General features: G+C 53.3%; 4 protein-coding genes and 1 non-coding gene across 5 annotated transcripts in view; 2 read left to right on the forward strand and 3 right to left on the reverse strand.

The window, feature by feature from the left end:
- Positions 1-1,433: 1,433 nt before the first annotated feature.
- N656DRAFT_800363 (uncharacterized protein) lies at positions 1,434-1,793 on the reverse strand (the record flags this gene model as incomplete). Its single annotated transcript, XM_064818003.1, has 2 exons — positions 1,434-1,536; positions 1,597-1,793. 2 exons carry the CDS (start codon positions 1,791-1,793, stop codon positions 1,434-1,436), a joined length of 300 nt encoding a protein of 99 aa, XP_064667680.1.
- A 1,816-nt stretch (positions 1,794-3,609) lies between these two features.
- Positions 3,610-4,536, forward strand: N656DRAFT_791346 (lytic polysaccharide monooxygenase; the record flags this gene model as incomplete). Its single annotated transcript, XM_064816964.1, has 5 exons — positions 3,610-3,896; positions 3,964-4,079; positions 4,145-4,154; positions 4,256-4,412; positions 4,480-4,536. 5 exons carry the CDS (start codon positions 3,610-3,612, stop codon positions 4,534-4,536), a joined length of 627 nt encoding a protein of 208 aa, XP_064667681.1.
- Positions 4,537-9,146: 4,610 nt separating this feature from the next.
- On the reverse strand, positions 9,147-9,228 carry N656DRAFT_t111. The gene has a single exon. It is a non-coding gene; the product is annotated as a tRNA-Thr (tRNA).
- A 503-nt stretch (positions 9,229-9,731) lies between these two features.
- Positions 9,732-11,210, forward strand: N656DRAFT_782149 (carbon-nitrogen hydrolase). Its single transcript, XM_064815709.1, has 2 exons — positions 9,732-9,952; positions 10,041-11,210. The coding sequence occupies exons 1-2, from the start codon at positions 9,786-9,788 to the stop codon at positions 10,921-10,923; spliced, it is 1,050 nt and encodes a 349-aa protein (XP_064667682.1). The 5' UTR covers positions 9,732-9,785; the 3' UTR covers positions 10,924-11,210.
- The window catches only part of N656DRAFT_298794 (kinase-like protein), a 4,232-nt gene continuing 4,023 nt past the window's right edge, over positions 11,145-11,353 (reverse strand). The window contains exon 6 of the mRNA XM_064809166.1: positions 11,145-11,272. The gene's annotated coding sequence lies outside the window, so the exon portion shown is untranslated. The remainder of the gene's footprint in view (positions 11,273-11,353) is intronic.

Raw genomic sequence — 11,353 nt, forward strand, 5'->3', positions numbered from 1 at the left:
TTGTGGCAAACTTAGTTTGGACTGTGGTCGGTCCAGATACTCAGACGCAGCCGCTTTGGGAGGTATGGACCATTGGTTATGCGAGGCGGCGGCAGACGCAAGCGGAGTGGGCGCCAAGCGGCAGAGGGTCCTTGGGGTCCTTGGTTCGTTGATCGGCCGGCTGTTCAAGAAGAAAAGCCGCTGGTCGCTGAAGAGAGTAATCTTCCCCCCACTTTGGATAAAATCCCAAGCAAAGCCCATTGCCGCCGTGCTTTTTCTTTGCCCCATTGCCCTCATCTATCCTTGACCTCAGGGGTTGTTCGACTCCCAGTTCGTCTGTCAATCAGCCTATACCCAATCAACTTGCGTATAGTGGACGTGGCGGTCCGACGGCCCAGATTCGGGAATTCATAGTGCGTTTGCAGGTGACTCTCATGGCCTCGGTCGGGAAATGCCCTGGCGACGCGGAGCTGGCAGGTGGCGCAAGGTGAGAACCATGGTCTCAGTAGGTACCGAAGGTGAGCTGGAGGGTGACCTCGTCGGTCCAACGTCATTGGCTTCCCATGTTCCCATCCTCAATGGCTAGACCTGCCACAATTGGACAGTTACCGGCTTTTTCAAGTTTCTGCACGCAGCCCATTTCCGATACATCTTCCTGACCAAGTTGGCAACGCTCACTAGACTTCTGATAACAGTATTTGGCACTGATGAGCTCACGGCGCCCATCTGTACGGTCCATGAGAGCTGGGCAGCCGCCTCCTCCGGGTCCTTGCTCGACTCATATCATCCGGGCGAGCAGCAATCCACGATGAAGTCTAGTATATCATCTTGCGAAATTTGCACCGAAAAACGCCTTCCTCGAGAAGCCCGACAATGTCAAGCCCCGGGGTCATCTTTGCCTGAGTGTCCATACGGCTTGTGTCACCTTGCCATGCAGTACAGGAGCAATCCGATCGCAAACTGCTCGGCCTTCGGACAATACAGACCAAGCTGTCCCTAGCCGGCTAGCGGTTCAGGATAGAGACATGTCCAAGGCTAAGCATTGCCGTCGGACGCGTCTTCGATAGATGTGGTATAGTCGACACGGAGGTCGATGAGTTTGAGGTGACCCGTGCCTCAGAGAGTAGATACCTACCTTATGTATGGATGTTGTTTGCCTCCATGGCCAAGGTAGGTACTACCATAAGTCCGGGCACACAGGTTTCAAGTAACCTCTTAATATCTGAAGTGATATTAGATCACATCTCTCAACCCACCAACATGCTTCGCTAACAGAACGCTTAGGACATGGCACTTGAACTGAGGCACCTAGGCGGAGAAGCTGCTAAAGTTTACCTGCCACACATGTCCCTTTTCAGTCGCCATATTCATCATATCTGCCCAATGCTCATCGCCTTCCCTACGCCGTTCCCCCCCCGCCTTGTTTCTCTGAAGAGGTCATCAATGTTGGTCGCCTAGCACTGGTTCCGGAACGACCAAATATGATCATTCAGGAAGGACGGAACAGTGGGCGCACTGCCACGCTGCTGCCAGCTGGATCCGCGGCAGTCTCGTTCACTGCGTGTGATCACAACCATATCAAGATAAACTCCTCTCAGCCACGACTAGGAAACATACCGGAAGAATGTAGTGCATCCAGCATCGCCTCCGACAGAGCTGGCACGGTCTCCTCTGCCGTTGAGATTCCAGCAAGTACCATCGTTGTTGCGGATCTCTCTATGGCTGGCTCCGCCGTAGTTGGCGTCGTCGAAGAGGGCGAACTCCCTAGCCGACGCAATGGAGACGAGGACGGTGATGAGGAGTTTGAGCTTCATGGCGAGGGGCCGGCAGTGTTTGATTATGGTTAGAAGGGTTGTTTTGTCTTGTGGGAATGGAGGGCGATGATGATGGCTGGGACAGGGGGGGGGAACAGATGTGCGTTCGGGCGATGCTTTATACTTGATGTTGGACAATACCATGCTAGCAGTCTGGGAAAGGGGAAGCATTGGCATACCTCACTTTGTTGACTTGTACGACTCTGCTAGACGATGCGAGAAACAAACACGTGCTGTATGCGAGTTCATTTCACATCCTCAGTCATGATCGGCGTTGAGATTTCTCAGCACCTGACTCAGCCCTGCGACCATGCAATGACTATAATGCCAAGGATTCACGCATGGCTTTCTGTCGAGTAGTGCAGGATGAACCTTACCTATCCAATGCAGTTGGTCGCCCGCGAGCGCGGGTAGCGACCCGAAGAAACTTTAGGTAAGTCCAAGCCGCGGAATGGAGAGGCGCCAGGATCTGAATGCGATGAGCCCAATCCGACGTTACTTCCGGGTTTCCGCTCGTAGGATATGCTCATGAGATGATTGATAGAAGGATGCTTACATACCCTATCCAAGCCCATATACGGACCGAAATGCTGTAATATTGTAGAGCTAATCCGTCATCCATTCCACAAGCGTTACACAAGCTACAGCTCGTCAGCCCGCGGCTCCCAGGAGGTTAGCGGCCCCTGAACCGTCTTTTAACTAGGTACCTTACCTACTATTAAACCATCCGCTTGAAAGCGGTAGAGCGCTGTAATTAGATTTCTGTTCGTAGCGTGAGTGTCTCATTCAAAGTTGGTGAGTTCCATGAGAGCTTGGGTGTTCGAATCAGGGGGCAGTGCGTATACACACAGGCCTCAGGGGCAGTCCACCAAATATAATCCCAACCCTAGAGACTCCACCCAAGCGTGACACACCCACCACTTCACTTGATTGCTGAAATTACTGCGATGTCCTTACTGTTGTGTCTTGACTGTGACGCTGTAAATGTATGTTGATTGAGCTGCGATGAATCGACCGCGACGAATCGACTGTGATGAAGTTGACGGTAGATGAAGTTGACGGTAGATGAAGTCGACGGTTAGGGTATCCATCGCTCCACCCTGCTGGAGCGGATGTGCACTCCCCCTCATTTCGACCTCGAGCTTGGCGCTTCAAAGCCCACTGGCTGACTGGCATCTCTCATCCAACAGTGCTGATTTGCAGAAGGTGGAAAGCACAATCGCCTCATCTAGTCCTCTTTAGTATGAGGGCCTCTAGCCGAGTTATCGTTGGGACTATCGACACAGAAAGGTACGAATGAATGGAAATCGGAAAGCAGAGAAGTTAGACTGACTGACGAGGAGATACAGCAGCAACGACTGACCTCGGCATTGTTGCTTTCAAACGGCTCGATATTAGTTGTCCTACAATTAACCCCACGTTGCAGGCGATGATGATCACCCCATTCGACGTGCAATCTGGGGCCCCACGCGATTTCATCTGTCTTCATCTTAGACTCTTTATTTCCCTGGGATATCTGCCCAAAGCTGGGGCTTAAGACAACTTAGCTTGCTTCCGCCAGCACCACGAGGACTCTAGCGATGGCTGAGCCGGCCCGTTTCAGGTACACCATCATCCTGCAAACCCGGCATCTGCGGGAGAGCAACCCCCGGGATGGGCTCAACAGCGCATTCATAAACCGGTGGAACGGCGCCCGTCACAATGACCTCTCAGCACAGTCGGTATCATCACTACCATTGTTCAATTTCTCTTCCATACGGAAACGCTTTTTACACCACGTCATCACCGGACGGCCTGAGTCAAGCATCGCGACGCCATGAAGGTGCTAAGTGCTGTTGCAGCCCTGTCTCTGGCCGTGGCCGATGTGTCAGGACACTACATCTTCCAGCAGCTTGGTGTCGGGTCCCAGAAATTCGGCGTGTACGAGCACATTCGGAAAAACACCAACTACAACTCCCCGGTGACCAGTTTGTCCTCCAACGACTTGCGATGCAACGTGGGCGGGAACTCGGGTGCCAGCACCACCACTGCAAACGTAAAGGCCGGGGACTCGGTCACGTTCTACTCTGATACTGCCGTCTACCACCAGGGGCCCATCTCTCTGTTTGTCCCCCCTGAACCGAGCGAGCCTTTCACAGTAACGGATACCGCTAACAGTACGTCGCTATAGCTACATGTCGAGAGCGCCCGGCTCGGTCAGCGACTACGATGGCTCTGGAGAGTGGTTCAAGATCTACGATTGGGGCCCGACTTTCAACGGCGGCCAGGCCTCCTGGCCGATGCGGAGTGCGTTTATGTTCTTGTTAAACCACTTAATCTCGGCGCTCGCTAACCGACGGGGAACCTGTCAGACTCCTACCAGTACAATATTCCCAAATGCATCAAGGATGGCGAATACCTTTTGAGGAAGGTTTCCCATAAATCCAAACAGCTCTTGAGCCATTTTACTTACTTTTTTAAAGGATCCAATCGCTCGCAATTCATAACCCCGGCGGCGTTCCGCAGTTTTACGTCAGTTGCGCCCAGATCAATGTGACGGGCGGCGGCAATGCAAGCCCAAATCCAACTGCGAGAATCCCTGGCGCCTTCAAGGCCACTGACCCCGGTTACACTGCCAACGTGAGTCTTGACGGATGATTTGAACTCCTGTTGCCCGGGGGTATTTGCGCTGACTTGCCCTCGGCAGATCTACAACAACTTCAAGTCGTACACAGTCCCGGGACCGGCGGCGTTCAAGTGTTAAGCGAGCTACTGTATCGGGGAACGTTTGAGACTGTTGGGAATGGATGTCCCTGAAGTTTACTGTTGCTGGTGCTTGACAAATCGCAAAGCATGTTTTAAAGTACCTTTTTGAGTTCTCTGCCATATCACCGTTGGCTACAAACACAACCGGCGCAAAGTTGTCAAGAACTACACGCGTCGTATCCGTACTTGACTGTAAAGGCCGGAAAGCCGCCAGCGGAATTTCGGCATGCTTCCCGTTGACGTGATCCTGGATCGCCGCTCCTTCCCTTATTCAGCCGGGTACGACGCTCATCCATTCGGATCATCCAAAAGCTGTGTCACCAGGCTGCGTTCATGCGGGTATTGCGGGCCACCGCGTTACCAATTCGCTTTTCCGTGGTGATCGACAACCCTGGTGTGAAGTTCAAGAAGTCTCGAGGCCTTCATGCTGATAGGCAACGGAGAGGGATCAATATTGGTGGCAAGGCACGTTCACGGTCGAACCATAATGTATCTAGAGCCGGGTCTCATTCACAAGCCCTTTGCTAGTAGTGATGTCTCTACTGCATAATGACTGGGTAAGGTATCCATGCCATGGTTATGATGACATGCGTTAAACCTATTGTAAAGTACTATCATGACCCGTCCCTATCCATCCACTGTCTGAGTTAAGGAGAATTGTCTCGGCACAAATAAGGTACACCGTATCCATACCCTAATAGAATGCCTCCCACAGATGCCGCCATATCATATACTGCCATAAAATGATACAGTCAAAGGTCGCTAACGACAGTAGGATATGATAGAGAACGGAAAGCAGGCTAACATGTCAACGGACATATGGATGAAACCGAGAAAGGCACTTGACCGCACTCTCCTCGCCTAATAGGCTTCTTTCGTACATCCCTTCTCGAACATGGACGGCCTTTGCAGGTAAGGTATATTGCCGACGCTCAGAGCCGGGTTTCATGGATTTAGCTTTCGGACCCCAAGACTCTCCAACTGGCAATCTGAACTGATGGTGTGCTATTTCTCGGACTGGTGGTGGCTCCCGGTAACTGCATTGGAGGCCGACTCCTCGACTCCGGCCAGAGTGGGTATCTCCTGGGCTGGCGTCGAGGCTCGGGACGGATTGTCGGGGTGAAGGGAACAGTGGCTGGGGGAAGGGGTGGGCTTTCCGTTGTAATAGTCGCGATAGAGCAAGCTGTACGACATGGACCCTTTCCGCTCGCGAAATCGGTTCGGGCAGACCGAGGAGGGCGAGGATCTAACGATGGAGGCCTCTGGAGATGACTTTGTTAGTATCGTTTGGTAGCAAATGCGAATCGAAACAACCACATACGACAAGATAAGTTGCAATGGTTAGTCAGCGGATGAGGTTGGTAGTGGCTGGCGCTGGACTCGGTCGCTCGAGGTTCGCAGTCGCTGGGGCCGTGGTTGCAGTGCGGGCACCGGTCGTTTGAGTCGTCGATGCTGCTGGCGCTACTTTTTGGCCTGACGAAATATATCGTACAGGAGCATGTTAGCTTGCTGCATTTGGCACCCATTGTTTCGTGCTCACACCGGCTGGGTGTTGGGCAAGGAAAGGTTTCACCGATCACGCGGGCGGGGGAAACTTAAGTAAACAATGGTCGAGGTGGGCCATGGTCGGAAATCAACAACTCCGAAATCGCGATGGCGTTTTCGACGCGTCTTGGAGTATGAACGGTAAGCGTTGGCAAGTGCGATCACGAGATAACGCGATGGACTTGGGATGGAAACTTGGGATGAGGCTGTCCACGGTCCGCCCAACCAAACATTCAACAGTATGGCACAACTTTCCTGATCCCACCATCTACTGTGACTGTGATGACCTGGCGGCACTTCGAGTACCTTACTTTCTAGTTGATAAACTGACAGGTATCGAAAACATCACCGATCTCAAAGGAGTCAAGGCCCAGAGCGGTGATTAGGGGCAGTTGAACGGAATCTCACTCTTCATGGTTGTAACTGAGAAAGCTTGGTGGATCAGCAATCCGGAGAGGCCCCAGAAGAACTAGTAGCTCCTCTTGCAAGGATCATAGAGAAGTGAATAGCTTGCCTTGGGTGATTTGCCATTGCTATTGCCCTGAGTATATAAGTGAAGACCTCTTCCCAACTTTCACCCCCCACGGGTAGTAGTACCATGGTGAAGTCAAGTCGTAAGGTAGGTAGTCACATAGCCACCGCCCATATCTCCAACTGAGGTCCCCAGTTCGATCCAGAGCGAGAACACACGAGCAGTCTGGGGGAACATGAAACCCGATCTCGAGTCCCTTCTCGCCGATGGCACTGACGGAGATAAACCGTTGGTTATCTGGATGCGAAAGAGCTTCCTGAGCATCCTGATTGCTGGGGACAAGGTGAAAGTGGGTTCTGTTGTACTAGCCATTGAGCTTCGAGCCGGAATGAAACTGATGCGAGGAATAAACCTGATGCGAGGAAATGATGAGCGACCGATACCCGAGTATGAAAGCTCGTTGCCTAAGTATTAGCAGTACCCAATCGTTTTCTCCCGGGTACTCCGCTCAGTCGGTTCATTGCGATACCTGACAGCCCTACATGCTCGCTCCGTCACGGTATGGTGCTGGCCCTGGGAGGTCCATGGGCAGTAGACGAAATTGATGCGATAACACTCCCTGTTAACTCAATGCCCAAAGATGGATCAATAGCCGCCCAAACTCCACTCCAAGGCCTTGATCGCCGACTCCAAGGCGGCCTCTTTACGGAGTGCCACCTCCACAAGTGCATCGAAACAGCATCCCGATTCGCTAGCCTGCAATAGCCCTTAGTCAGCTCATATTGCTTGGTTTATACATATGACAGTAGGGTCCGTATGCGTTTGAAGTTTTGTACTTATAGATGGTTGCCAACGCTGGTCTAGAGCAACTCTTATTCAGGCTGCTCTTATTTAGGGCCCGCCCTCAGTCAGGACGACAGGTGTAATGTAAATACAACGACAATAGAGAGACAGGGTAGAACGGTGATTGTATTTCAGTCAAGCGTGGCTTTTTTGGACTTTCGGGCACTGATTGCACCCTTCATCCATCCGAGCTATCTCCCTGGTGAGGTGGTCAGTGGTGGATGCCACTGACCTGAGATCCAAATCGTCCAATCCGGTCCGCCGGGTCCGGCGCTGCTACTCTTTGCCGCCTGAGGTGCCTGCCGCGGAACAGAGAAGCGATGACGTAATGAGCGGTGACGCTGCGTGACCTCTTGCAGTCGATACAGCCACTGGCAAACCTGCAACCTGCTGATGCTGTCGAACTGCCGCGTCAACCTTCGAACGGAATTATTCGCTTGTCCATATCGCCCACTGTCACCTCCATCTGAATTTCCCTCATATACGATCCGCTGAAACAGAACGCCCATCTCCATCAGAGCGACCAGAAGGCATCAATCCGATTCAAGAAGAGACATTATCCGCACCATCATGTCACCTTCGCCCAACGTGGAGATGCGGAACCTCGAACCGAGCAAAATCCAGAGCCCAGAACCCGCGCAACTGCACGCGCCGAGGAATCAGAGTGTTACTGCTCAGCCAGCAGCATTTCAGCCCATGAGTAAGCCCCGCCGCGATCATTAGCATTTCACTTCGTCGAACTCAATAGAAACAAATGCTGACTCGCTGTATGTAAATTGAACTAGACCCGCAGAAGCCACATCCCGAGACAGAACTTGGCTTGCGCGGCGGCGACAGAGGCGGCCTGTGCCCGGGCAGGTTCTGCTTTTGCGTCCCCTGCCCGCTGCCCTGTGACTGCTGCGTTATCCCCTTGTAGTGGGGACCTCGATATGCTTCGGTATTTAGATTCCATGGAATCATGGATACGGAGGGCGTCGGAGAATGCAGAAATACTCACTAGTAATTGGCGGCGAATATTGATTGGGATTTGAGATGGTGTCGACAGGGCGACGCGATATGGGTTTTCTTGGGTTCGTCATCGTTTGTATTCCCTAATTCCGATAATGCTTAGATTTCTCAAATGTTGCTAGCAGTTCTCTACAGATGAATGGGATTGGGGTGCCACTCTGGTCGGAATGCAACCCTAAGGATTTCCGCCCGCTATCTATAGTGGGCTATTGGAAGGCCTAAGTCCCATGTGTCTGGCAGATCTCAGCGCGTATAGGTACCGGTTATGTCCCCGAACTGGATCGGCTTTCGGGCCACGGTCCTAACCAGATCTCGGCTTGAGGGTCCCGGTTGTTGTCTGGTTGCTACGCTCAACGTAGGGACCAAGCCAACGAGGTGGACCGTGGACAACAGAGGTCCCTTTGAGTCCATGACTCCAAAGTTCAATTCATGCCATGTGGGGTTGTGCCTATACAGGAATCTAGTCTACATCGACCCATCCGGCCTGCGTTGCCGTCGCCCCCAAATACGTCTAAGGGGGCCAACAGTTCGTTTGACAGTTGCTACACCTGCCCGTTCCATGAGTTGCCGCCGCCCCTGAACGGAAAAATACCTGCCGCTAAGACATGTGGAGTGCCAAGATGTGTCCAACAGCACTTATCACTTATCCCAACCCCTGAACTCCACCTCCCACACAAAAAGGGGCAAAAAAGGGGGAAAAGGAGGAAAGGAAAAATATAATGAGAATATTCCCAGATGCTTGCCCTCAGCCAGAATCGAACTGACGACCACGTCATTCCTAGTAATACTAGTGACGCACTCTAGCCACTGAGTTACAAGGGCTCTTGAGATCTCGGGATGCCTGGAAAGGGACTCAGATACTAGCCAGAATCCAGAAGTAAACAGACTCCCTTAGGTGGTGGTCATTGGTCTCTTTCTGGTTACCAGTCGAGGCTTGGTGGACAGTTGACAAGAGGGAGACGTATCATGTTACACTGCATCCACGCTGGATACCTCGCTAAGGCTGCTTATTGTAGGTAGGGAACCAACAGTGACCACCTACAGCTGATCACTCCAAGCAGAGCCCGACAATCTCCGTTGGGCTGACAGCCGCCTATGATTCCTCCGTCAGCTTGCATAATGCACGTTCTCTCGGCTGCCCTATCACAGTATCACTGTCCGTGACCCCTCAGACCCCGCGTAGCACCGACCATGTATGTTGGGGAAGTATCATACGAGATGCATGAAGGAGCCCGCTCATAAGAGAGTCAACGTCTCAGAGGACTATAAAGTGAAGAAGCTGACCCCAGCTTGTTCTCTCAACTCACAAATCTGGCTGCCTCGAACCCCCATCACTTCTTCACCCGACAGATACAAAAGTCATAGAAACCTCGCCAAGTATGGCCGCACCGATCCGAGTCGCCGTCACCCAGGCTGAGCCCGTGTACCTCGACCTCGAGGCTTCCATTGCAAAGGCATGCGGCCTCATTGCTGATGCGGCCAAAAACGGCGCTAAGCTTGTTGCCTTTTCCGAGTGCTGGGTTCCCGGTTACCCGGCGTGGATCTGGTGAGTCTCTCGAACGATTCGGGAGAATCTCCTCATATTCCATCCTGAAGCCCTCTCAGCTCACGCTCACTCTGCGTGACCAAATCAGGGCGCGACCGGTCGACATGGAGCTGCAGACACGGTACATCTACAATGCGTTACCGGTCGAATCGCGGGCCATGGACCAGGTCAAAGCCGCGGCCAAGGAAAACTCCATCGCCGTGGTGCTAGGCTTCGCCGAACAGAGCCCTTCCCAGAGCCTGTACATCTCCCAGGCAATCATCTCGCCACAGGGCGAGGTGCTCACACACCGGCGCAAGATCCGACCGACGCACATGGAGCGGACCGTCTTTGGCGACGGGTCGGGCGGTGACCTGAACAACGTGGTCGAGATCGACTTCGGCGCCCCGCACGGCAAGATCAGGGTCGGTTGCCTGGCCTGCTGGGAGCACACGCAGCCGCTGCTCAAGTACCACACCATTGTCCAGCGCGAGGCCATCCACGTCGCCATGTGGCCGCCCATCGACCCCTTTCCCGCGGGGGTTAACGACTTCCCGGGCCTGTGGAGCATGACGGCCGACGGCTGCCAGAACCTCTCCCAGACCTACGCCGTTGAGAGCACCGCCTATGTTCTCCACAGCACGTCTGTGTGCACGCAAAAGGGCATTGATGTGCTCAAAACCCAGGACGGGCTCGTGTGTGCCCGCCCAGGAGGAGGCCACAGTTGTGTCATAGCCCCTGATGGGCGGCGCCTGACGGCGCCTCTCGGGGATGGATCGGCCGCGACGGAAGGTCTTGTGTATGCTGATCTGGACCTGAGCAAGGCCGTGGCGGCGAAGGGCTTCTTGGATATTGTTGGGCACTACAGTCGCCCAGACCTGTTGTGGTTAGGCGTGGACAGGCGGCAAAAAGAACCGGTTGTTACAGTGCGGCCGAAGGCGGTGGATCGGGACGAGCAAGCGGACGACGTTCATCTAGAGGGTTTGCCCTAGAGTGGATTTGCCGGGAGCTAAACGTCAGCCCTAGAGATGAGGTTTCTTTGCCTTGTTGCTGGAGTCGCATGGCGGCTGCACTTAAAATAGGTAGCCGTCAACGAGCAATGCTAGAAGTGTTTTCACGATTTCTGCATCTTATCAACCAGCTTTCCTACTATCCCAGTCACATACGACCACAGGCGGTAGAAAACTCGGGATCCCGTCCGCTCTTCCATAGATAAGCTACCGACCGCCGAATTAGTAGTTGGGTCGGTGACGACCAGCGAATCCTCGGTGTTGTATGTCCTCACTTTTTGCATCCTTCTTCCTGTTTTCGCTCTGTTGCCCCTGACTCCGGTCTCATAATGTGGCTCATCCGGTCTCATAATGTGGCTCATCCGGTCTCATAATGTGGCTCATCCGGTCTCATAATGTGGCTCATCCGGTC

Source organism: Canariomyces notabilis (genome assembly GCF_033297395.1).
Source record: "Canariomyces notabilis strain CBS 508.74 unplaced genomic scaffold N656scaffold_21, whole genome shotgun sequence".
In the NCBI taxonomy this organism is placed as follows: Eukaryota; Fungi; Ascomycota; class Sordariomycetes; order Sordariales; family Chaetomiaceae; genus Canariomyces; species Canariomyces notabilis.

Coding starts and splice junctions, on each gene's coding strand:
- N656DRAFT_782149 (XM_064815709.1), top strand. CDS start 9,786: ATGGCCGCACCGATCCGAGTCGCCGTCACCCAGGCTGAGCCCGTGTAC. Junction 9,953..10,040: donor GGTTACCCGGCGTGGATCTG/GTGAGTCTCTCG, acceptor TGACCAAATCAG/GGCGCGACCGGTCGACATGG.